The following is a 27,317-nucleotide window of genomic DNA, read 5'->3' as shown; positions in this document are numbered from 1 at the left end:
GACGGAGAGGTTCACCGGCGGCGGAGCGGCGGCCAACAGCTTCGGCCGCCGCTGGCTACACGTCTGGGAGTCGCGCCTTCTGCAGCAGGTCAACTACCCAACGCTGCCCGACATGCGTGTGGCCGGCGCATGGCAGTTGAGCACAGGCGGTGTTCCGTGCCTCCACTGCCCTCCGGCGCGGAGCGCGCCGCCGAGATCGTGGCGCTGCGTCGAGCAGCTGGCGTCCACCAACGGCGCCCCAGCGTCGGGGGGCGCCACAACGCGGAGGGCCGCCATCTATGGAGGGGCGCACTGGGGAGGGCCCTCTCCGCCGTGCTCGCACACATCGAGAGTGGCAATGAGCCGTCGCTCGAGTACCCGACGCCCTCCTTCTCTCGCCGCCGGGGAAGCTCCTGAACGCCGAGGCGCATAGACATGACATCCTCGTCGCCCTTGGGTTACCGCTGCTCCGGGTAGACGACACTCCTCCCCGTCAAGCCCGAGCCGCAGGAGACGCCACTCCGTCGGCGCACCCGCGGCGGCGCCCTCGTCATCAACGATGGCAGCCGCGCCCCTTCCCCTCCCCCTCCTACCTGGTCAAGCCGAAGAAGGAGCCGGCGAAGCTCCTCCCCGTGAAGAAGGAGCACAAGGACATGGCCCCAGACCTGGAGAGCGGCCTCCTATGGTCGCGTCAGGACTACGTGTAGTATGAGATGGAGCGCCAGTGCCGCGCTCTGGAGGAGATCGCCGCGCAGCGCCGCGGCCGCGACAAGGCCGGCGTCGACGTGCTCTCTGACAACGACGACGAGGTTGTTGTGCCGAGCCATCCGGTCCGCTGCGGCGACCCAGGGCAGGGCTGCAGCAAGGACGGCGCCCCGAAGGACGGGCCGCCGAGCGACCGTGACGACGACGACGGCGACGACTACACCGCCTTCTACAAACTCCTCGTCATGAACTTGGAGTAGTTTTTAATGTTTATTATCTATGTAAAAATTTGCCAAATATTAATGAAATCGCCTATATTTTGTCCAAACGTTATTGAACTTCGTTGAATTTGTGGTTTTAGAAAAAGATTTTGTCCATGCTGGTGCGCTCTCGGCTGGGAATCGGTTCGCCCCCACACCCAAATTATCATCGACAGGCCCCAAAGAGGCGCTATTTTTCGCCCAAAAGCGTCCTTTGGGGGCCGAATGGCTGGAGATGCTCTAATCGAGTGTTTCTCAAACTTTGCTTGGTGTACGATGGTGTCAGACAAGGGTCCTTCGTTTTTCTTGTGTTAGGGTTGCCCTCAACTTACGCTCTTGTAAGTCGAATGGCCAACAAATTACACTCAGATTACGACAAAACACAAGTCAATATTTTCTTTTTCTGAAATGCTTTGTGCTGAGCGCCCTAGGAAATACTAGTACACTCCTCGGCATACAAATTTTTTCATGTAGTGTTTCTTACAATCCTATTAATTCCAGAGCCACCCCTTTATTCATGGAAGTGTTTTGATTGGATATCATTTGATCTCATGCTGCCATGCATGAAAAAATAGTGCATCGTTTAATAAAGTACAGGTAAACCTCAGAGCTTGCTACAATCGGTGGGGACAAATGACAATTGCCCTACGATGATGTCAAACAACATCTGTATGTTGTGTTGCTGGAAATTGCCCAGCACCGAACTCGAAGCCGACGTGGCCCCAACAATGTTTAAGCAGAATGAGGAGTCCTCTTCGTTAAAGGACATGTAGGGCCTGTTTGGTTTGCAGCCTAAGCTTGCCATGCCTAACCTTAGTCGTGCCACAATAGCTTAGGCATGTGTTTGGTTTATTGCCACACTTGTGGTTTGTCACACTTTTCTAGCCACTTGGTCTACATGTCATAGGCTCAACTTTTTGTCCAATCTTACCACACTTGTGGTGGCCATTTTGTGAGACACACTTTTTTGTGGCAGCCACACTTTGCCTAAGCTTAGTTGTGGCAAAGTTAGCCATGAACCAAACAGGCCCGTAGTTGCCCCCATGCAGCCTCATATCCGCACCGCCGGCGAAGTGCAACACCATGTCCGGCATGGCCGGGAGCTGCCGCTCATCGGCAGGAGCCGGGAAGCAAGGTCTCTCCAGGCTCGTTGTGTTGAGCGGCGGCTGGTCGAGCACCTGGGCCACGTGGTTGGCGACCACCCTGAAAGCACTCTCCACAAGGACCATGAAGATGGCGTCGGAGTCCACAATCATCCCACCCGTGTCGTCGGCGTGCAGCTCGAAGGTTTGGTTCGGGATCACTTGGTAGATTGGGACAATTAGCAGCACCTTATTCGCTTGCATCTCCACCGTTGTGTTGTGCGGTTTTCTCGTCAATGACACGAAGAATATGTCAACTTATCTTTACAATTATAATTCTTGTTTGGACATTAGGCAAAGTAGAGTTGAGAGGGGCCAAAAGGGACAATCCTTAAAATTTTAGCTTAACAACTAATGATATTTCACATAATTTCTCTACGGTAGGGGGGGCACGACCCCCCTTGGCCCTAGTGAATTAATTCTAACTAGGGATGAACATCACTTGATAGACTGGGAAAATCAGCACCTTATTCGCTTGCATCTCCACTGCCATGTTGTGCGGTTTTTTGGTGGATGAGATAAAAAATATGATGATGAAGTATAGCCGCGACGAGTACGTTTGTGTTGCGATACCAATGTACATGGATAGCTTCAACTTTATCGGCGTCTTGGCGAGGGTCTTCTAAAATAAGGTGATACGCGAGTCGACTATGGAAAACTACCTCGTGGATGTTCATCTCCGAGGTTTACATGAACTACCTCGTGGATGTTCATCTCCGACTATGGAGAACTACCTCCGAGAAATATTGCCGCGAATGCTAGTGTTGCTAAAAAACGACCTAGAGATAAGGCAAATGGAGATGATGCTGGATGCAGTAAATCTCCGAGGAATCAACTACATGTAGATACAAGTGCAGCTTATGATGAAGATACACACAGGGAAGAAGTTATTTCTAGCCAGTATGAAGTTGACATGAACTTGATTGCTGAGAGAGAGACTAGGAAAAAACTGCTTGAGAAAAAAATGTCAAATGAGAAACTACTCTCCGGAGTGGAACAAGTTAATGCTAAATTCGCCAAAGACTCAGCTGTGCTGGAGGACTTTACAATGATGTAGATTATCAGAAAGAAGATGAATTTGATTGTACACAGGACCCTGATGACTTTGCGAGGCGACTTGGCATTGGTACACAAAGAATTGGTGAGATCAATGAGGCAGTTGACAGAGAGATGCTTGGTGATGATCCTGATGAAGTACAAAATGACATTGATAAAGAGAATGAAAAGCCTGTGTGTCTAGAGCCTGAGCCGGTACATTTTCTACATTGATGAAATCATCATAGGAATAGTAAGGATGGACACCGAAAATTACGGAGCCCCTGTCGAGGCGACAGTAGGGCGACGCCCAACTACCCGAGGGGCCGGCCGCCGACGGACAACCCCGGCGACTGGAGAAGAGAGGATAGAGTCACCGAGGGTGGTAGGGATTCGGAGCCGGCAGTGGGCCTGTTGAGGCTCCGCGAGGCATGGCTGCGAATGAGGAAAGAGAGTAAGCAGATCGGCATGGAAAAGGAGAAGATCGGCGTGTTCCGATCTGGGATCGTGGGGAAGGTACGTGCAATTGATGGTGTAGCCATGAAAAGGATCGGGGAGAGATTGCAAGCCATGAAGGAAGATCTGGATCAAGGGAGGGGAAGGAAAGTCTCTAGGGTTTCGGCTCTAGAATCATTTTGTTCAAAGGATAGGGATCCCCCGGATAAGCTCAAAGGATCACCAGCATCGGACGGCAGGGCAAGGAATCAAGAGGAAGGAAAGATATCACCCACAAGGATCACGGAATCGCTGGGAGCAAATTGGGTAGAGGCTTGTTTAAAAAGAGGAGGCGAGCTGGAAGAACACACACATCTCGCCTCTCTTCTGTCTGCTGGCGCGCTGTACGCTTTCGCTAAACCACCAGTGATGCCGAACATGGAGTCCCGGAAAGACAAGGCCCCCATGGAAGGTGAGGCTGGTCCCGGCCTCGCAGGCGGGAGGAACATAACCGGGGCCCTGCTCCGCGGCGACAACTCCCGCAGCCAGGGAGACAGGGCTTCGATGAGGAGGCTTGGGGCGGGCAGTGACATCATTGCCCAAAGATTCCCGACCCGCTACGCCCCCTGTGGTGAGGGGGTGGTGGAGTTGGACCTGACGAAGGAGCGATCTGCCATGAACTACCGGTGGGTTGCTGTAGGGCTCTTCTTCTCGCCCCTGCCCTATAGCAATGAAGGGCTCTTCGGAGAGCTCAAGGGCAAGTGGGGTCTCCACGGGGGCATGGACTACAAGCCCCTGAAGAACAACCGCTTCCTCATCGAGTTTGAGCAGGAGGGGAACCGGCGATTCATCCTCAACAACGGCCCATGGACTCACCAGGGGGATGCCTTCCTCATGGTTACGGTGGATGGCGGCGCCCCGCCGGGCGAGGTGGAGGTTGCACCCATGCCCATCTGGGTGCGTGTCCATGATGTTCCCCCCATTATGCTCGATGAAGGTGTCGCGTGGAAACTCGGAGCGGAGCTGGGAGAGGTTTTGGAAGTAGATATTGATAGCAGGGGCAAGATATGGGGAGACTTCATTAGGATCCGCATCAATCATGATGTTGATGAGCCCCTCAGAGATAGGATAAAATCCCGTGATAAACCTAGCGATAAGGTGTTCTCTCTAGAGGTTAAGTATGAAAGGGTGCCGCGTTTTTGTGGTTACTGCGGGTATCTTGGGCATGGCCAACGCGACTGTAAGTTGCCGGAGGACCTCCATGAGATGAGGTTCACGGCAACAATGCGTGCCTCCCCATATAAGAAAAGCAATAGTAGAGGGGGCTATGTGGCTCCTGTGGCGAATAGCGCGCGTCGCCTCCTTAGTTTTGGGAGAGAATTTCACAAAGGGAAGAGCTCAAGCCATGGGAAGAGGGCCTGCGAGAAGATCCCGGAGGAGGTGCTGCTAAACCCGCAAGTGCAGGCGGCTATTGCTGCTGTAAGTGCTCTCAGGGTCTATGATGATAGCGGCCCCCCAAGGTCATCTACACCAACATTGACCAAGAAACCTGATGGGGTCGGGATCGTTGCCAGGCAAACCGTGGCGAGCACGCCCCTTTCTGGAGGAGTGGGTGCCCTGCTGGATCAGAGCCTACCCCCTCGTACCATTGGGGCGGATCAGACGAAAGGTTAGGCCGACGCTGTGGAGAAATCAGTTCCAAGCAAGTCAGATGGAAAAGCTCCCATGGTCAACCTCGAGCTTGGACTGGCGCAGGCGCAGGCTTATCCGGCCCTGGAAGAGGGCAGCGATGTGGTGCCCAAGAGCGAAGGCACAAAGGTCGGTGAGGATGTGGGAGAGACCACTATGGAGCTGCTAGTCCCTCCTGGTTTTGGGCCAGTTCCTCGCTTCACAAAGCAGCAGACTGTGTGGACGGTGGAGGGCTTGTTCAACGGTAGGGTGATAAAGGACAACAGGTCAAAGAAAAGAGCCGGACAGGTGCACTCGATTCTGGGAAAAAGGGGTGGGCATGATGAGCTTGTTGTCGAAGCTCCAGTGGAGGCTGAGTCTGATGGGGGACCGGACAAGTTCAGGAAGGTGTGGGCGGCTGGTATGGTGAAAGAGGGATCTGCGGACAGCAAGGAAGCGACCGGGCAGGGGGCTCCCGCCAACCTGGTGGGTGCCAAGGGCGGCGCCCACCAGGAGCCATGACGATCATGAGCTGGAACTGTCGAGGCCTCGGGCAACCTCGTACAGTTCAAGAACTAGTGTGTCTTGTACACACACATAAGCCCAAGCTCGTCTTCCTTACTGAAACGCGGCAGAATAACAAGTTTGTCACAAACCTAAAGTGGAGGCTGGGTCTCCTCCATTGTATCACGCAACCCGGCATTGGTAAAGGTGCCGGCATTGCTCTATTCTATGATGATAGTGTGGAAATAAAAAAGATTGCCGTGGGGACGAGTATATTGATGTGTTGGTCAGACTTGATGTTCATGGCCCCCAATGGAGGGGAACTTTTGTTTATGGGGAACCTAAAGCACATGAGCGTCATCACATGTGGTTACTCCTGAGAAGAATCAAAGATACAAGCAACTTGCCGTGTCTCATGACCGGGGATTTGAATGAAAGTATGTGGCAGTCTGAACTTTTTTCAGCCGCTAAGAGGTCAGAAAGATATATGTGCAATTTCAGGGAGGTGTTGTCCGACTGTAATCTCTTCAATCTGGGATTCAAAGGGCCGGGATGGACCTACAATAATAAGCAGCAGGGCAACAGCAATGTCCGAGCGAGGCTGGACAGGTTCGTCGCGTCTCCGTCATGGTCAGACCTGTTCAAAAACGCATCCGTGGATCATATTTGTTCTTCGCGCTCAGATCATCTCCCTATTATTCTGAGGATGGGGCACAGGAAAGAATGGAGGCCGGTGGAACAGGGCAGACAGAGCAACTTTAGATACGAGGAGATGTGGGAAAGGGCGGAGTCGCTTCAGCCAACTATAACTGCATCTTGGGGCAAGTTCGGGCCGGCCGCCAGTTTACGTATGATAGGCGCAAAACTGCAGAACATGCAAAAGGAGCTGTCTGAATGGGCCAAGCGAGATTTTGGCTCGGTACAAAGGAAGACAGCAGAAATTAGGAAAAGGTTAAGAAGAATCTGGTGTGCCACCCCAACGGCTGCTCTGGAGGTGGAAGCAGCCAAGCTCTCAAAGGACCTAGACGAGCTGCTCCTAAGAGAGGAATTAATGTGGAGACAGAGATCTAGCGTGACATACCTGCGTGAGGGGGATAGGAATAGGAAGTGGTTTCAGCGGGAAGCTACTTGGCGTCAGAAGAAGAATGCTATTCAAAAATTACGAGACACAGATGGCAATTGGGTCAAGGACACTAGCGGTCTGCATGCAACAACGAAGGCCTTTTTTTTGCAACCTGTACACTTGTGAGGAGAACACCGACCCAATGGATATCTTTGAGCTGGTGACAACTAGGGTTTTGGGTGACATGAACAAAGATCTAACAAAGCCATTCTCTAACGAGGAAATTAGCGATGCTCTTTTTCAGATTGGCCCTCTAAAAGCACCTGGACCGGACGGGTTACCATCTCGTTTCTTCCAAAGAAACCGGGGAGATATGAAGGATGATGTGATCAAGAGCGTTCGGAGTTTCTTTGTGGATAGTGTCATGCCTGAAGGAATAAATGACACAGTGATCATGCTTATCCCAAAAGGAAAAGACCCGCAGTCTCTTAACGATTTCAGACCTATCAGTTTGTGCAACGCCATATACAAGGTCATCTCCAAGTGTCTTGTAAATCGTCTGCGTCCTATTCTAAACGAGATCACCTCGGAAACCCAGAGCGCTTTCATACCGGGCAGAATGATTATGGATAATGCCATCATTGCCTTTGAATGTTTCCATAAGATTCAACACTGCATGAATGTGAACGACAACTACTGCGCTTACAAACTGGACCTAGCCAAGGCTTATGACAGAGTGGATTGGGGTTTTTTGGAAGGGGTGCTCCAGAAAGTTGGTTTCTGCTCCAAATGGACTCAATGGGTGATGCAATGTGTCAAATCAGTGAGATACTCGGTGAAGTGCAATGGAGAGCTGATGGAGCCGTTCTTACCCTCCCGGGGGTTGCGGCAAGGGGACCCGTTAAGTCCTTATCTTTTCCTCTTTATTGTAGATGGTTTGGTGCTTTTGCTGAAGAAGGAGCTGGCCGAGAACAATATCAACCCTATCAAGCTATCAAGATTGCTAGAAATAGCCCGGGCATTTCAAATCTACTTTTTGTGGATGATAGCTTGATTTTCTTTAAAGCGGTGCCAAAACAAGCTGCAACGATCAAGAAAGTGTTGGATACTTTCCAAAGGTGCACCAGGCAGCTTCTCAGTTCTAACAAATGCTCTCTACTGTTCAACGTAATCTGCCCACCGGAAAGAAGAGAGGCAATAAAGAACATCCTGGGTGTGGTTTCGGTTTCTTTCAAAAGCAAATACCTAGGCTTACCTACTCCTGAGGGGAGGATGAAGGAGGATCAATTTCAGCCTATTTTGGATAGATTTGGTAAGAGATGCAGCGATTGGTCTGAGAAGTTTATGTCCTTTGGTGCAAAAGAAGTTCATGTGAAATCAGTTGTGCAGGCACTCCCAACTTTCACCATGAGTGTCTTCTTGCTCTCCAAAGGCTTTTGTGACAAATACGAGAAAATGATTAGAGACTTCTGGTGGGGTGACACGGAGGGACAGAGAAAGGTACATTGGATGTCTTGGGATCGTATGACAAAACCAAAAAGAGCCAGGGGCATTGGCTTCAGGGACATGCATTTGTTTAACCAAGCACTACTGGCCAAGCAAGGTTGGAGGCTCCTGCAAAAGCCAGATAGTCTGTGTGCGAGAGTGCTAAAATCTAAATACTACCCTAATGGAAATCTGCTGGATACGGTGTTTGCACATGATGCCTCACCGGTGTGGCGAGCTATTGAGTTCGGCTTGGAACTATTGAAGAAGGGGCTTATATGGAGGGTGGGAGATGGAAAAAGTATACAGATCCAAAGGGATCAATGGATCCCGAGAAAGGAAGGCCTCATGACAGCCGCTTTTGTGAGGCGTTCCCGGATCAGATGGGTTAACCAACTCATGGTACCAGATAGGAAAGCATGGAATGAAATGCTCATCAGACAAATTTTCCACCCCTTTGATGCTGATGAGATATGCAAACTCAGCATTCCAGCCTCGGAGGTAGGCGATTGTATTGCCTGGCACCATGAGAAAAACGGTGTTTTCTCGGTTAAGAGCGCCTACAAGCTGGCTGCGGCCATACAGGATCAGTCGGCTCAGAATCCTTCGAGCTCTACCAGGAACCGTATGACAGAAGCATTTGGGATCTTATTTGGAAGGCAAAGGTCCCCGGTAAGGTCTGTATCTTTGCATGGAGGATTGCGACAAATACTCTGGCTACCAAGAAAAATAAATGGAAGAGAACCTTGGAAGTGGATGCCACATGCAGCATTTGTGGAAATGGTGAGGAGGATGAACACCATGCAGTCATAACTTGTACCAAAAGCCGGGCCTTGAGAGCAGAGATGAGGAAGATCTGGGTGTTACCGGCTGAGCAAAAGCTAAGAAATACCGGAACAGACTGGCTACAAGTGGCCCTCGATGCGGAAAACGAAGAGTGTTGGGGAACATAGTAATTTCAAAAAAATTCCTACGCACACGCAAGATCATGGTGATGCATAGCAACGAGAGGGGAGAGTGTGATCTACGTACCCTTGTAGACCGACAGCGGAAGCGTTATGACAACGCGGTTGATGTAGTTGTATGTCTTCACGGCCCGACCGATCAAGCACCGAAATTACGGCACCTCCGAGTTTTAGCACACGTTCAGCTCGATGACGATCCCCGGACTCCGATCCAGCAAAGTGTCGGGGAAGAGTTCCGTCAGCACGACGGCGTGGTGACAATCTTTGATGTTCTACCGTCGCAGGGCTTCGCCTAAGCACTGCTACAATATTATCGAGGATTATGGTGGAAGGGGGCACCGCACACGGCTAAGAAAACGATCACGTGGATCAACTTGTGTGTCTAGGGGTGCCCCCTGCCCCCGTATATAAAGGAGCAAGGGGAGGAGGCCGGCCGGCCCTATGGCGCGCCAAGGAGGAGGAGTCCTCCCCCTAGTAGGAGTAGGACTCCGCTCTTTCCTACTCCTACTAGAAGGGGGAAAGGAAAGGGGGGAGGGAGAAGGAAAGGGGGGAGGGAGAAGGAAAGGGGGGCGCCGCCCCCCCTCTCCTAGTCCAATTCGGACCAGGGGGGAGGAGGCGCGTGGCCCACCCTGGCTGCTCCTCTCTCTCTCTCTCCACTAAGGCCCATACGGCCCATTACTTCTCCCGGGGGGGGGGGGGGTTCCGGTAACCCTCCGGCACTCCGGTTTTCTCCGAAATCACTCAGAACACTTCAGGTGTCCGAATATAGCCGTCCAATATATCAATCTTTATGTCTCAACCATTTCGAGACTCCTCGTCATGTACGTGATCACATCCGGGACTCTGAACTAACTTCGGTACATCAAAACTCATAAACTCATAAGTATTATGTTTCCGGATAATACAATTCTAGTATGAATAATAAACATTTATCATGATATAAGGAAATAAAATAATAACATTATTATTGCCTCTAGGGCATATTTCCTTCAGTCTCCCACTTGCACTAGAGTCAATAATCTAGATTACACAGTAATGATTCTAACACCCATGGAGATTTGGTGCTGATCATGTTTTGCTCGTGGAAGAGGCTTAGTCAACGGGTCTGCAATATTCAGATCCGTATGTATCTTGCAAATATCTATGTCTCCCACCTGGACTAGATCCCGGATGGAATTGAAGCGTCTCTTGATGTGCTTGGTTCTCTTGTGAAATCTGGATTCCTTTGCCAAGGCAATTGCACCAGTATTGTCACAAAAGTTTTTCATTGGACCCGATGCACTAGGTATGACAACTAAATCGGATATGAACTCCTTCATCCAGACTCCTTCGTTTGCTGCTTCCGAAGCAGCTATGTACTCCGCTTCACATGTACATCCCACCACAACGCTTTGTTTAGAACTGCACCAACTGACAACTCCACCGTTTAATGTAAACACGTATCCGGTTTGCGATTTAGAATCGTCCGAATCAGTGTCAAATCTTGCATCAACGTAACCATTTACGATGAGCTCTTTGTCACCTCCATATATGAGAAACATATCCTTAGTCCTTTTCAGGTATTTCAGGATGTTCTTGACTGCTGTCCAGTGATCCACCCCTGGATTACTTTGGTACCTCCCTGCTAGACTTATAGCAAGACACACATCAGGTCTAGTACACAGCATTGCATACATGATAGATCCTATGGCTGAAGCATAGGGAACATCTTTCATTTTGTCTCTATCTTCTGCATTGGTCGGGCATTGAGTCTTACTCGATTTCACACCTTGTAACACAGGCAAGAATCCTTTCTTTGCTTGATCCATTTTGAACTTTTTCAAAATTTTGTCAAGGTATGTGCTTTGTGAAAGTCCAATTAAGCGTCTTGATCTATCTCTATATATCTTAATGCCTAATATGTAAGCAGCTTCACCGAGGTCTTTCATTGAAAAACTCTTATTCAAGTATCCCTTTATGCTATCCAGAAATTCTATATCATTTCCGATTAGTAATATGTCATCTACATATAATATCAGAAATGCTATAGAGCACCCACTCACTTTCTTGTAAATACATGCTTCTCCAAAAGTCTGTACAAAACCAAATGCTTTGATCACACTATCAAAGAGTTTATTCCAACTCCGAGAAGCTTGCACCAGTCCATAAATGGATCACTGGAGCTTTCACACTTTGTTAGCTCCCTTTGGATCGACAAACCTTCCGGTTGCATCATATACAACTCTTCTTCAGAAATCCATTTAGGAATGCAGTTTTGACATCCATTTGCCAAATTTCATAATTATAAAATGCGGCAATTGCTAACATGATTCGGACAGACTTAAGCATCGCTACGGGTGAGAAGGTCTCATCGTAGTCAATCCCTTGAACTTGTCGAAAACCTTTTGCGACAAGTCGAGCTTTGTAGACAGTAACATTACCGTCAGCGTCAGTCTTCTTCTTGAAGATCCATTTATTCTCAATTGCTTGCCGATCTTTGGGCAAGTCAACCAAAGTCCATACTTTGTTCTCATACATGATCCCATCTCAGATTTCATGGCTTCAAGCCATTTTGCGGAATCTGGGCTCACCATCGCTTCTCCATAGTTCATAGGTTCATCATGATCTAGTAGCATGATTTCCAGGACAGGATTACCGTACCACTCTGGTGCGGATCTTACTCTGGTTGATCTACGAGGTTCAGTAGTATCTTGTTGTGAAGTTTCATGATCATCATCATTAGCTTCCTCACTAATTGGTGCAGGTGTCACAGAAACTGGTTTCTGTGATGTGCTACTTTCCAATAAGGGAGCAGGTACAGTTACCTCGTCAAGTTCTACTTTCCTCCCACTCACTTTTTTCGAGAGAAACTCATTCTCTAGAAAATTTCCGAATTTAGCAACAAAAGTCTTGCCTTCGGATCTGTGATAGAAGGTGTATCCAATAGTTTCCTTTGGATATCCTATGAAGACACATTTCTCCGATTTGGGTTCGAGCTTATCAGGTTGAAACTTTTTCACATAAGCATCGCAACCCCAAACTTTCAGAAACGACAACTTTGGTTTCTTGCCAAACCACAGTTCATAAGGCGTCGTCTCAATGGATTTTGATGGTGCCCTATTTAACGTGAATGCGGCCATCTCTAGAGCATAACCCCAAAATGATAGCGGTAAACCAGTAAGAGACATCATAGATCGCACCATATCAAGTAAAGTACGATTACGACGTTCGGACCCACCATTACGCTGTGGTGTTCCGGGTGGCGTGAGTTGCGAAACTATTCCGCATTGTTTCAAATGTACACCAAACTCGTAACTCAAATATTCTCCTCCACGATCAGATCGTAGGAATTTTATTTTCTTGTTACGATGATTTTCAACTTCATCTGAAATTCTTTGAACTTTTCAAATGTTTCAGACTTATGTTTCATTAAGTAGATATACCCATATCTGCTTAAGTCATCTGTGAAGGTGAGAAAATAACGATATCCGCCACGAGCCTCAACATTCATTGGACCACATACATCTGTATGTATGATTTCCAACAAATCTGTTGCTCTCTCCATAGTACCGGAGAACGGTGTTTTTGTCATCTTACCCATAAGGCATGGTTCGCAAGTACCAAGCGATTCATAATCAAGTGGTTCCAAAAGTCCATCGGTATGGAGTTTCTTCATGCGCTTTACACCGATATGACCCAAACGGCAGTGCCACAAATAAGTTGCACTATCATTATCAACTCTACATCTTTTGGCTTCAACATTATGAATATGTGTGTCACTACTATCGAGATTTAATAAGAATAGACCACTCTTTAAGGGTGCATGACCATAAAAGATATTACTCATATAAATAGAACAACCATTATTCTCTGATTTAAATGAATAACCGTATCGCATCAAACAAGATCCAGATATAATGTTCATGCTCAACGCTGGCACCAAATAACAATTATTTAGGTCTAATACTAATCCCTAAGGTAGATGTAGAGGTAGCGTGCCGACCGCGATCACATCGACTTTGGAACCATTTCCCACGCGCATCGTCACCTCATCCTTAGCCAATCTTCGCTTAATCCGTAGTCCCTGTTTCGAGTTGCAAATGTTAGCAACAGAACCAGTATCAAATACCCAGGTGCTACTGCAAGCATTAGTAAGGTACACATCAATAACATGTATATCACATATAGCTTTGTTCACCTTGCCATCCTTCTTATCCGCCAAATACTTGGGGCAGTTCTGCTTCCAGTGACCAGTCTGCTTGCAGTAGAAGCACTCAGTTTCAGGCTTAGGTCCAGGTTTGGGTTTCTTCTCTTGAGCAGCAACTTGCTTGATGTTCTTTTTGAAGTTCCCCTTCTTCTTCCCTTTGCCATTTTTCTTGAAACTAGTGGTCTTGTTGACCATCAACACTTGATGCTCCTTCTTGATTTCTACCTCCGCAGCTTTCAGCATTGCGAAGAGCTCGGGAATAGTCTTATTCATCCCTTGCATATTATAGTTCATCACGAAGCTCTTGTAGCTAGGTGGCAGTGATTGGAGAATTCTGTCAATGACACAATCATCTGGAAGATTAACTCCCAATTGAATCAAGTGATTATTATACCCAGACATTTTGAGTATATGCTCACTGACAGAACTGTTCTCCTCCATCTTGCAGCTATAGAACTTATTGGAGACTTCATATCTCTCAATTCGGGCATTTGCTTGAAATATTAACTTCAACTCCTGGAACATCTCATATGCTCCATGACGTTCAAAACGTCGTTGACGTCCCAATTCTAAGCCGTAAAGCATGGCACACTGAACTATCGAGTAGTCATCAGCTTTGCTCTGCCAGACGTTCATAACATCTGGTGTTGCTCCAGTAGTAGGCCTAGCACCCAGCGGTGCTTCCAGGACGTAATTCTTCTGTGCAGCAATGAGGATAATCCTCAAGTTACGGACCCAGTCCGTGTAATTGCTACCATCATCTTTCAACTTTGCTTTCTCAAGGAACACATTAAAATTCAATGGAACAACAACACGGGCCATCTATCTACAACCAAACATAAACAAGCAAGATACTATCAGGTACTAAGTTCATGATAAATTTAGGTTCAATTAATCATATTACTAAAGAACTCCCACTTAGATAGACATCCCTCTAATCTTCTAAGTGATTACGTGATCCAAATCAACTAAACCATGTCTGATCATCACATGAGATGGAGTAGTTTCATTGGTGAACATCACTATGTTGATCATATCTACTATATGATTCATGCTCGACCTTTCGGTCTCCGTGTTCCGAGGCCATATCTGTATATGCTTGGCTCGTCAAGTATAACCTGAGTATTCCGCGTGTGCAACTGTTTTGCACCCGTTGTATTTGAACGTAGAGCCTATCACACCCGATCATCACGTGGTGTCTCAGCACGAAGAACTTTCGCAACGGTGCATACTCAGGGAGAACACTTCTTGATAATTAGTGAGAGATCATCTTAAAATGCTACCGTCAATCAAAGCAAGATAAGATGCATAAAAGATAAACATCACATGCAATCAATATAAGTGATATGATATGGCCATCATCATCTTGTGCTTGTGATCTCCATCTTCGAAGCACCGTCATGATCACCATCGTCACCGGCGCGACACCTTGATCACCATCGTAGCATCGTTGTTGTCTCGCCAATCTTATGCTTCCACGACTATCGCTACCGCTTAGTGATAAAGTAAAGCATTACAACGTAGTTGCATTGCATACACTAAAGCGACAACCATATGGCTCCTGCCAGTTGCCGATAACTCGGTTACAAAACATGATCATCTCATACAATAAAATTTAGCATCATGTCTTGACCACATCACATCACAACATGCCCTGCAAAAACAAGTTAGACGTTCTCTACTTTGTTGTTGCAAGTTTTACGTGGCTGCTACGGGCTTAAGTAAGAACCAATCTTACCTACGCATCAAAACCACAACGATAGTTTGTCAAGTTGGTGCTGTTTTAACCTTCGCAAGGACCGGGCGTAGCCACACTCGGTTCAACTAAAGTTGGAGAAACTCACACCCGCTAGCCACCTTTGTGCAAAGCACGTCGGGAGAACCGGTCTCGCATAAGCGTACGCGTAATGTCGGTCCAGGCCGCTTCGTCCAACAATACCGCCGAACCAAAGTATGACATGCTGGTAAGCAGTATGACTTATATCGCCCACAACTCACTTGTGTTCTACTCGTGCGTATAACATCAACACATAAAACCTAGGCTCGGATGCCACTGTTGGGGAACGTAGTAATTTCAAAAAAAAATCCTACGCACACGCAAGATCATGGTGATGCATAGCAACGAGAGGGGAGAGTGTGATCTACGTACCCTTGTCGACCGACAGCGGAAGCGTTATGACAACGCGGTTGATGTAGTCGTACGTCTTCATGGCCCGACCGATCAAGCACCGAAATTACGGCACCTCTGAGTTTTAGCACACGTTCAGCTCGATGACGATCCCCGGACTCCGATCCAGCAAAGTGTCGGGGAAGAGTTCCGTCAGCACGATGGCGTGGTGACGATCTTTGATGTTCTACCGTCGCAGGGCTTCGCCTAAGCACCGCTACAATATTATCGAGGATTATGGTGGAAGGGGGCACCGCACACGGCTAAGAAAACGATCACGTGGATCAACTTGTGTGTCTAGGGGTGCCCCTGCCCCCGTATATAAAGGAGCAAGGGGAGGAGGCCGGCCGGCCCTATGGCGCGCCAAGGAGGAGGAGTCCTCCTCCTAGTAGGAGTAGGACTCCCCTCTTTCCTACTCCTACTAGGAGGGGGAAAGGAAAGGGGGGCGCCGCCCCCCCTCTCCTAGTCCAATTCGGACCAGGGGGAGGAGGCGCGCGGCCTACCCTGGCTGCTCCTCTCTTTCTCTCTCCACTAAGGCCCATACGACCCATTACTTCTCCCGGGGGGGTTCCGGTAACCCTCCGGCACTCCGGTTTTCTCCGAAATCACTCGGAACACTTCCGATGTCCGAATATAGCCGTCCAATATATCAATCTTCATGTCTCGGACATTTCGAGACTCCTCGTCATGTCCGTGATCACATCCGGGACTCCGAACTAACTTCGGTACATCAAAACTCATAAACTCATAATATAACTGTCATCGAAACCTTAAGCATGCGGACCCTACGGGTTCGAGAACAATGTAGACATGACCAAGACATGTCTGCGGTCAATAACCAATAGCGGAACCTGGATGCTCATATTGGCTCCCACATATTCTACGAAGATCTTTATCGGTCAGACCGCATAACAACATACGTTGTTCCGTTTGTCATCGGTATGTTACTTGCCCGAGATTCGATCGTCGGTATCTCAATACCTAGTTCAATCTCGTTACGGGCAAGTCTCTTTACTCGTTTCATAATACATCATCTCGCAACTAACTCATTAGTTGCAATGCTTGCAAGGCTTATGTGATGTGCGTTACCGAGAGGGTCCAGAGATACCTCTCCGACAATCGGAGTGACAAATCCTAATCTCGAAATACGCCAACCCAACATTTACCTTTGGAGACACCTGTAGAGCTCCTTTATAATCACCCAGTTACGTTGTGACGTTTGGTAGCACACAAAGTGTTCCTCCGGCAAATGGGAGTTGCATAATCTCATAGTCATAGGAACATGTATAAGTCATGAAGAAAGCAATAGCAACAAACTAAACGATCTGGTGCTAAGCTAATGGAATGGGTCATGTCAATCACATCATTCTCCTAATAATGTGATCCCATTAATCAAATGACAACACATGTCTATGGTTAGGAAACATAACCATCTTTGATTAACAAGCTAGTCAAGTAGAGGCATACTAGTGACGTTTTAGTTTGTCAATGTATTCACACAAGTATTATGTTTCCGGATAATACAATTCTAGCATGAATAATTAACATTTATCATGATATAAGGAAATAAAATAATAACATTATTATTGCCTCTAGGGCATATTTCCTTCAAAGAGGTGCGCACCAAGTTATTGTTACTTCTATGGCGTTGCTGGCACCATAGGGAAGACTGCATGCGCCATGATGGAAAAGAATCTATAAGGGGATCTGTGTTGTTTCTGCAGAAGTATGAGGAGGACCTGAGGTCAGCTGCTGGGACCAATGATAGTCATGGCGTTTCCAAGAAGGCGGGAGTGGATGGAGGAGCCCGCCTGGAGGGACCAACACTCCAAGGCGACAAGTGGTATGCGCCGAACCGGGGAACGACCAAAATCAATTGTGATGCCGCTTTTGAAGCTGTAACTGGAGAGAGCGCAGCTGGCGTGATTGCTAGGGACCACAGAGGACTAGTATTTCTTTCAGTCTGCAAAAAGCTGCCGGTCTGTAGTAGTGTAGAAGAGGCAGAAGCTAGAGCTGCCCTGGTCGGGCTCATGACAATGAGAAAATATTATAATGGGGAGGTGGTGCTCGAGATGGATCATCAAAACGTCATTGCTGAATTAAACTCAAAGCTTCCGCCCCGCTCGGACTGCTATGGACTCATCATGGACATAAAAGATGTGTTGAAGAGATTTGCCGCTTACAGAATCCAGTATGTGAAGAGGAAGTGTAATGAGCTGGCGCATGGTTTGGCGGCTCTAACTAGGAGTACAGGTGACCAACTGGTGATTGCAGATGTTCCGCAGAGTCTTCGATCCCTGATGTTGGCCGAATTAAGTGCTCCTTCTGAGTAGTCTGTACTACTCTGATCTAAAAAAAAGCCTGTGTGTCTGAATTTGACTCGAACTGCTGCACCTACGGGGAAAGATGGTGGTCTGAGGAAAAACCCTTGTGTGGTTATGTCTGAAAGTGTGTTACAAAACCCGTTACCTTATATTGTCGGGGGAGTTGATGCTACCAAAATGAAACTCGTCGAGGCTGCTGCTACAGTTTAAAAGGCCAAGGACAAAGCTGCTTCTGACGAGGCAGCAAGAAGAAGGAGCGACAGGAACAAGAAAAAAGATGAAGGACAAACTATGGATAAAGCTACAGAGATGGTTAGAAAGAAAAACCTCGAGATAACCCCAGGTGATACCACGGTACCTACTATTTTAAATACTGTACCTAGCTTTATTTCCCATATTACTAGTTCTATTGATGTTAGCTTAGGTAGGAGTCCTGAGGAAATAGAGCGATCTATTTCTATGATTAAGGAATTAGAAAAGTCTAGAAGTGATCTATTTACTGCCAAATTAAGGAAAGAGGATAGAAAAGATAATGATACTGAGTCAAAACTGGATAGTTTTGACCCTGATGCTATTAAGAATTTAGCTTCTGATTCTGATTCTGGTTCTGATTCCGAAGAGGATGAGGATCTAAGAGAGGAAATATTGATGTTATCTTCTCTGTTTAAACCTAAAAGAAAGGTTTGCACTGGTGCATTCAGTGTTAAACCAAAGGTTCGCTGTAGTGTTGGTAATGATACCTGATTATATATAAAGTTTTTTATGGCTGGTATTTTTTGGAATGCTAGAGGATTAGGGGAACCTGAAAAGAGAAGATTTCTTGCAGAAACTATCTCGAAGCATAAGCTAGAATTTGTTTGTATTCAAGAAACAAAAAAGCGCGCATTCGCTGACCCGTGGCTGGCAGGGGTTAGCGGTCGTTTCACCTTTATTTGGCTTTGGCAGCCATCTGTTGGTGCTTCGGGTGGCTTGCTTATGGGGGTTAGAGAAGATTTATTTGAAGTAGATACTGTGTAGCTAGTAAATACTTGACTAGGATGACTCTTATGGATAAGAGGACGGGTTTCAAATGGAATCTGGTCAATGTCCATGGAGCTGCTCACTCCAGAGACAAAGAAGATTTCTTGATTGATTTTGTGCATATGCTTGGGTGTAATGATCATCCTTTTGTTGTTGGCGGCGATTTTAATATCATTAGGAGGAGCAAGGATAGGAACAAGGCCAAGAAGCTTCCTAAATGGTCTTTTTTTTCAATTCTATTATTGAGCATTGGGGCCTGAAGGAGCTTGAGCTTTCTGGGCGAAATTTTACTTGGTCGAATAGCCAGATTGATCCCCTTTTTGTTAAGTTGGATAGGATCTTAGTTAGCCCCACTTGGGAGTTAAAATTTCCACTAGTTACTGTCAGGACACTGGTTAGAGGTGTCTCTGACCATGCAGCCTTGCTTATGCATAACGGGGTTAAAACCCTTACAGCTAGTAAGCCTTTTTGTTTTGAATTATGTTGGTTTACCAGAGATGATATTGCTGCTGTAGTTAATAAATTTTGGCATTCTAATGTGAATGGCAAGGATAATTTGGCCATTTGGATGCAGAAAATGAGGAATTTGAGAAGATGCCTGAAAGGATGGAATCTCAATGTGGAGGGGGCTTATAGGAAAAAGAGAAACACTCTAAGTTCTCAACTAGATGATCTTGATAGGAGATGTGAGCTAACTGGGTTATCAGTAGCTAACTATGAACTTAGAAAAGACCTTCAGTGTAGTCTGAATAAGATTTTGAGAGAGGAGGAAATCAAATGGTATCAACGCTCTAAAGAGAGAGATCTCAGGGAAGGGAATAACATCACTAGATATTTTATGATTAAGGCGAGCAGTAGGAAAAGAAAGAACAAGATCTTTCGTTTTGTGCAAGATGGGGTTATTATCCAGGGCGATAAGGAGCTATTGGACTATGCTACCAAGTTCTATAAAGAGCCTTTTGGTCATGTAGACCTTTTACCTATCTCTCTAAATATTCCCGTTCCTGCTTGTTTAGATATTAAAGATAAGAAAATGTTGACTGCTAGATTCTCCTTGGAAGAGATCAAGCTTGATGCCTTCTCTATGAAACGTAATCGAGCGGCTCGCCCTGATGGAATGCCCGTTAAATTTTACCAAGTATTTTGGGATTTAATTTGTTCCGATATACTTCAGCTGTTTAATGATTTTTTTGATGGCAAATTGGACCTCTCTAGGCTAAATTATGGTGTTGTTACATTGATTGCCAAAGGCCAGGGGGGCTGATAAGATTCAGATGTATAGACCTATCTGTATGCTTAATGTTCCTTTTAAGATTTTTACCAAGGTTTTGAACACTAGAGCTATGTTAGTTGCTGACAAGATAGTGTCTAAGATCCAAACAGCGTTTATTAAAGGGCGTTATTTGTTGGATAATGTAGTAATGTTGCATGAGACCATGCACTATCTTCATAGAAACAAGCTCTGTGGTGTGCTTTTTAAAGTCGATTTTGAGAAAGCTTACGATAAAATTAACTGGGACTTTATGCTTTCTGTGTTAGAAATGAAAGGGTTCCCTGAAAAGTTTATTCAGTGGACCAAGTCAACCATTGTTGATGGGAAAGTCGCTATTACTTTAAATGAGATGTTGGGTAACTATTTTACTACTAGAAAAGGTCTAAGGCAGGGGGATCCCTTCTCCCCCTTGCTGTTTAATATAGCTGCTGATGTCCTGGTGACCCTGGTTGGAAGGGCTCAGGAGCAAGGGTTTATAAAAGGTCTAGCCCCTCAGATTTATGAAGGTGGCCTTTCTGTTTTACAATATGCTGACGACACGATTTTTTGTTTTGAGGGCGACTTGGAAGGAGCTAGGAATCTTAAAATCATTCTTTGTGTCTTTGAGCACTTGACTGGTCTAAAAATTATTATTTTTTAAAAGCGAGGTTTACTGCTTCGGTGAGGCAGAAGTAAGACAGAAGAAATATGCTCAGATCTTTACTTGCACAATTGGAACCTTTCCTTTTCGCTACCTGGGTATGCCTCTACACTATAAGAAACTTAGTAATAGCGATTGGAAACCTGCTGAGGGAAATGTGAGAAGAAAGCAGCTACCTGGCAAGGGAGCTTGCTTCCTATGGGAGAGAGACTCATTCTTACTGAGACTTGCTTGAGTAGTGTTCCTAGTCACATGCTTTCCTTCTTTAGATTGCCTAAAGGTGTGCGTAAACGCTTTGATTTTTTCCGAGCTCGTTTGATTTGGCAAGAAAGGGAGGGAGTGCGGAAGTACCACCTGGTCAACTGGAATGATGTGTGCCAACCTAGGGACCAGGGAGGACTGGGGTTACTAATCTAGATGTTAAAAATGTTAGTCTTCTTTGTAAGTGGCTCTAGAGACTAGAAAATGAGGAGGGGGACTGGCAGGAGTTGATTAGAGCAAAGTATCTGAAGAAGAAAATTTTGACTCAATGTGAATCATCTCCTAACAACTCCCACTTCTGGAATGGCTTAATAGAAGTTAAGAATATTTTCTATAGCTGTTGTCAGAGAATTGTGGGGGATGGACGTAAAACTAGATTTTGGGAAGATGTGTGGATAAAGGATACTCCTCTTTGTTTGATTTTCCTCGTCTTTATAATCTAACCTTTTGCAAACATGTTACTGTTGCGAAAGTATTTACCTTGGAGTTTAATTGTATTAGGTTCAGAAGATGTTTACATTGGGAGACTCTTGATATGTGGAATAAGTTACTTGATATGTGTGGTCAGGTGATTTTGTCGGATAAGCCTGACAAAGTTAAATGGTTACTTACAAACTCCGATAGCTTTTCCGTTAAATCTCGGTATCACTATCTTATAGCTAGACAAGTTGTTTTCCCTTTTAAAAAACTATGGAGGATGAAGATGCCTCTTAAAGTTAAGGCATTATCTTGGTTAGTAATCAAAAATAGGATTCTGACCAAGGACAATCTGAGTAAAAAAGGCTGGAAAGGTGCTAAGTTTTGTGAATTTTGTGACTGTGAAGAGTGTGAACCATTTATTTTTCACTTGTTCCATAGCTAAGTTCCTGTGGAATATTGTGGGATGTGCTCTAGGGAGCCAGAGAGATCCAATATGTTTTTTCGACCTATGGCAGAACTGGCTGTCTAGCTATACTGGCAAAGATAGAGTAGTTGTTTTATTGGGTACTGCTGCTCTCTTGTGGTCTATATGGAAAAAAGGAACAAATCCTGTTTTCAAAGTGTTATGCCTAGAGATCCTACTGACATTATCTTTCTTGCTTGTTCCCTACTTGACTCATGGAAAAAATTGCAGAAAAGAGGGGTGCAAAGCTTGCTTCATCAGGTGTCTAGGCGTATCGTGAGGGTGACTCATGATATCTTCAGAGGAGGGCATGGTTTGGTGCCGCATGTGAGAAGGATTTTGTGAAGCTAGCCACTGGAAATGCTTGCTGGCTTCAAAGCATTTATGTTAATTTGGTTATCGTCCTTTAGTCTGTTGATACCTTTATAGCTAGCGTAGCACTAGGCCCTTCCATGGTTAGTTTTGGGCAGATTGAAGCATCCTGATGTGGTGATATATATCAGTGGTGTGATGATTAGGCTGGATAGGCTGGAGCATCCCGGCGTGGCTTCTAGATCAATGATGTAATGTTGGTTTGATGCCTTGTAAACAACTCCATTTTCATAATGAAAATGGGGGCCGTGTGGCCCCTTCGATCGAAAAAAACTACCTCGTGGATCTTCCGACATTCAACTTATCTTTACCATTATAATTGTTGTTTTGATATTAGACCATTCAATGTATATAGTAGTAGTTAATTTAATTTCTCATGCAACCAACCACTTCTTGTTTGGTCTATTTCATTACATATTCTTGTTTGGATATAGACAATTAATATAGTTTTTCATACATTAGGCAACCTTTATGCTCAAATCATGGCTCTGCATCCTACATGTTCTAGCGATGACTATGAGCTTCTGGTCAGAATCAATGCTACTGAAAGGCTTTCCTCAATGAAACTTACTGCAAAGCCAGTGAGTGAATCATGTATGACATGTTAGTGGAAAATATATAAGAAGACCAGGCAATTCCTCTCGACTTAAAAATATAAGAATCGAGTCGTACCTCTCTCAAAATAATATTCTAGCTAAGAACACTCAGATGAGCAGAGAAAAACTTACTACTATCATGAACCATACAGGCTGCCTGCTAGCAGGGATCCCCAAATTGCAGAGCTGGGTCTCATCTCATGTGCATTTCAGATATTTTCTCCAATGCTTCTATTAGCTTCCCAGCTCCACCAAGGAGGTGGATTATGCATTTATGCATCCATGGTGGAAATTCTGCAGGCGTTGAGAAAGTAACCCTTTGTTAATCAAGTCAGCAGTGAAAACACCAGTGAATGACACTGGAGCATTCTGGAAAACATATGGATGGTCTCCTCACCGTGAGGACCAGAGAGCTTGCCACGTGGGCCGGTGGGCGTTGAGCTCCAGCCTGAACTTTGCACCTGCACAGCGTCCTTGACAGCTCACTCCACGGCGCCGCTTTGAGCAAGGGCAGGAACGTGTACACTATTATAAGTCGAGTGGCCAACAAATTACACTCGGTTTACGACAAAACATAAGATGATGTATTTTTTTCTGTAGTGATTTGTGCCGAGTGCCCGTGGAAATACACTCCTTGGCGTACAAAAAGTTTCATGTAGTGTTTCTTTCACGAGCAATGTTACACGCACGAAATATCTTTACAGGGTATTATAGAGTGGCTTACCTGGCTGATTTTGATTAGGTAGAAATAAACTGACGGGCCCATCCCCACTGAAAATTAAGGGGGGAGAAGATTAGTTTGGAAACAACCTGTTATGTTCAGTAAAGAGGTAAATACACCGGTGGTGCTTTAACTTGCCATGGACGTTCACATTAGTGCCTGAACTTGAAAAATACGCCGAATTGGTTCTGAAACTTGGCATGAATGTGCAAATACGGCGATAATCCGGTCTATGGACATAAAGTGCGTCGACATGGCACAGTATATGGCTGAGGTGGCACCGAAATGGCATGGGACCCACTTATATCTACAAAACACAATTACTTGAATACTATTTGTCTCTATGATTAGTGGGCCTGCCTGTCAGTACGTTAGCAAAATTAATATGAAAAATGCGCCGGAAAGGACTTGAACTAGCAAACCTGCTGCTTGTGAGCTGGTCGCACTAGCCACAACATAGAATATGATTTGATAACTAAGACAGCCTCATTCTTAATGTATTTTAACTAAAACTCTTCTATCCATAAATGGACTGCAGCCAGTGGCTCATTTTACACACGTTATTTTTTTAAGTAAATAATAATCATAATAAGAAAAGTTAGATTCAGATATTCATGTGTTATTAATAATTACCTCATGCCACACAAATATCAGTGTGCACAAAATATAAATATCTAAAGGTATACAATAAAATAACTTATTAAAACTGTAATTTTTAGAAATATTAACTTATATATAGTTTAGAAATCTCTACTCCTATAAAAGATTCAGTTGGTGATGATGGTGTGTCTGCCATCCGTCATTTTTGACTATTAGATCTACATCTAAAAACGGTAAGGTAAGTTGTGACCTTTTTGTAAAAATAGCTCACTTCTCTGCTCCAATGTCCAGAAAACACCTTAGTATCTTGAAACCAACCACATCTCTTCCTCACCTCATCAAACCAGTCCGAGAAATTTTTCTGAGTGAAACATAATATATTTTTAGTGATATATGTATATCAAAACTAGAGTATTTTTTTCAAGTTTGTGGACAAGTATTATTTTACTGTGGATCCATTGCAACGCACGGGCACATTGCTAGTTAATATTTTAAGTATAACCCATGACTACTTAAAAATGTTTGCAAATACAAACATTTAAAATATGCATATAAATATTAAAATGTTTGAATAATTGAAAGAATATGTACAAAACTGTAATATAAAAGAAATATATTATTTATATTATACAAACATTGTTATTATTCATATATTATTTCATTACTATATATTTTAATTATTCATATAATTGTTAAATATAATCCATGACTGTGTATTTTAAATGTTTGTATTTACAACATTTTTTTAATACCCATTGATTATTATGATTATTTTATTGCAAACCGCTGTATATTTATTTGTCTGCACACGGATATTTGTGTAGCATGAGGTAGTTATTTATTACACGTGAATATTTGAATCTAACTTTAATTATTATGATTATTATTTACATAATTTTTACATTAGAAATAGCCTGTGTAAAATGGGCCACTACCTTCAGCCGTTGATGTATTCGACCGTTTTTGGTTCAACCATATTAAGCCAGAAGGGCCATCATTATCGTCAATACAATTCTGGTTTTGTTGGCTAGGGAAGCATTGACCAAGCGTCATGTTGCAGGTTTGATTCCCGTCTAGGGCATTTTTATGTTAATTTTCCTAATTATTCACCGGAGGGCCCACTAATCATAGAGTCATAGATTACTAAGTTATCCTGTTTCATAGCTACAAGTGGGCCCCTTGCAATGTCAGTGCCATGTCAGCCACATACGAATCCATGTCGACGTACTTTATGTCTACGGACAGGATTAACACCGTATTTGCATGTTCGTGTCAAGTTTTAGAACCAGTTTGGCGTATTTCTCAAATTCAGACACTAAAGTGACCATCCACAGCAAGTTCAAGCACCATGGATGTATTTACCTCTTCAGTAAACTGTCCGTGTATCTAGGATTTTTGTTCTTTCACAATCCTATTAATTCTGGAGCCACCATAGAGCTTACTACAGTCGGTGGGGACAAATGACAATTGCCCTACGGTGATGTCATAAAAAATTTGTATGTTCTTGCTAGAAATTGCCCAGCACCGAACTCGAAGCCGACGTCGTCCCAACAATGCTTAAGCAGGACGAGGAGTTCTCTTCGTTAAAGGACATGTAGTTGCCCCCATGCAGCCTCATATCCGCACCGTCGGCAAAGTGCAGCACCATGTCCGGCATGGCCGGGAGCTGCCGCACACCGGCAGGAGCCGGGAAGCAAAGGCTCTCCAGGCTCGTCGTGTTGAGCGCCGGCTGGCCTAGCACCTCGGCCACGTGGTCGGCGACCACCCTGAAAGCACTTTCCACGAGGACGGTGAAGATGGTGCCGGAGTCCACAATCATCCCACCCGTGCCGTCGGCGTGCAGCTCAAAGGATTGGTTCGGGATCGGCAGGCGAGCGTCGCCGAGCGATATGCCCTCGAGAGGGACATAGTACCTGATGGACTCTACGGGCTCTGCACAAGCGGCGTCGACTGCACGGCGGCGGGGCCAGCTCGGCGAGGGAGCCGAACAAGACATGGCTACCCAGGCTGGTATTGTAGAAGTCGGTGAGGCAGTAGGAAAACTTCTCGAACCCTAGCTGCGCCACGAGAGACAGGCTCCCGCGACCGAGGCCGACCAGCCCGGTGGAGTTGTACCAGTCGCCCCCGTTGTCTCTCCCGCAGCCGAACGCGACAGCTCCGGCAAAGGGGGCCGGTACTTGGCCGGGGCCAGAGCCGAACGTGAGCGTCTCCGTGCCCAGGACGCCGGCCGAGTGGGAGTCGTCGCCATAGGCGTAGCGGTAGCCGCAGAGGGAGCTAGGGGCGCATCCACGGCTCCACACGGGCAGGCACGCGTCGCTGGAGCAGGTCAGAGGGGAGAAGCTGGACGAGGCGGTGGGGACGGGCGTGTCCTGCGGGAAGCAGAGCTTGCAAGGCTGACACTACGTCCAGGTGAGGTCGTTGCCGGTGTCGAAGAGGGTGACGAACGGCACCGGCGGCGTCCCGATGGCGAGCTCCATGAGGTACTCGGCTTGGCCCGAGCGGAGCCTTGGCCCGGCCTCCGAGCTGGAAAACCCCGTGGCCGCTTGGAGGCGGCTTCTGTGTGCGGCCCGGCGCATCAGCTCTGCCTTGGTGAAGCCGCCTTTGGAGTCAATGTGGGTGAGCGTGAAGCGGTGGCCGGAGCCGGACGGTGGCGGCGCCGCTGAGCTGACCAGTGAGGCAAGCACAAGCAAGCTCAGAGCTTGTAAGTGATCCATGAAACTGAGCATGTGGATGATCAGTGCAAAGCTGGCTAGTGTAAACTTGAAAGAGCTCTGCGGTCCGGGTTTGAAACATCCATGTCATTATCTAGGAGAGTTTTTGAGCAACTAAATTTTTGCCATCTTCCTCTTCCAACATTCTGCACCTTAATTCTGACAATGTCAAGATCCACAAGGTAAATGACAACACTAAGTTATGTAGTAGTGGAACGTTAACAATGTTTGGAACGGAATGGGCATACATTATTTAGCATCCAGACGTATAGGGCGGAAGAACTGATAATAGGGCGCTAGAGCATAGTTGGACAGCCGGTTT

At 46.0% G+C, this 27,317-nt stretch overlaps 1 protein-coding gene and 1 pseudogene across 1 annotated transcript; one reads left to right on the top strand and one right to left on the bottom strand.

Moving 5' to 3' along the window:
* Window positions 1-1,548: 1,548 nt before the first annotated feature.
* LOC125548058 (aspartic proteinase nepenthesin-1-like) lies at window positions 1,549-27,010 on the bottom strand (annotated as a pseudogene).
* LOC147978750 (uncharacterized) lies at window positions 3,563-5,230 on the top strand. The gene has a single exon (XM_087545751.1). The coding sequence runs from the start codon at window positions 3,563-3,565 to the stop codon at window positions 5,228-5,230; it is 1,668 nt and encodes a 555-aa protein (XP_087401877.1).
* Window positions 27,011-27,317: the final 307 nt, after the last annotated feature.

Source organism: Triticum urartu, chromosome 3A (assembly GCF_056163025.1).
Source record: "Triticum urartu cultivar PI428250 chromosome 3A, HENAU_Tu73, whole genome shotgun sequence".
NCBI lineage: Eukaryota > Viridiplantae > Streptophyta > Magnoliopsida > Poales > Poaceae > Triticum > Triticum urartu.
This window is presented reverse-complemented; position numbering and strand designations above follow the sequence as displayed.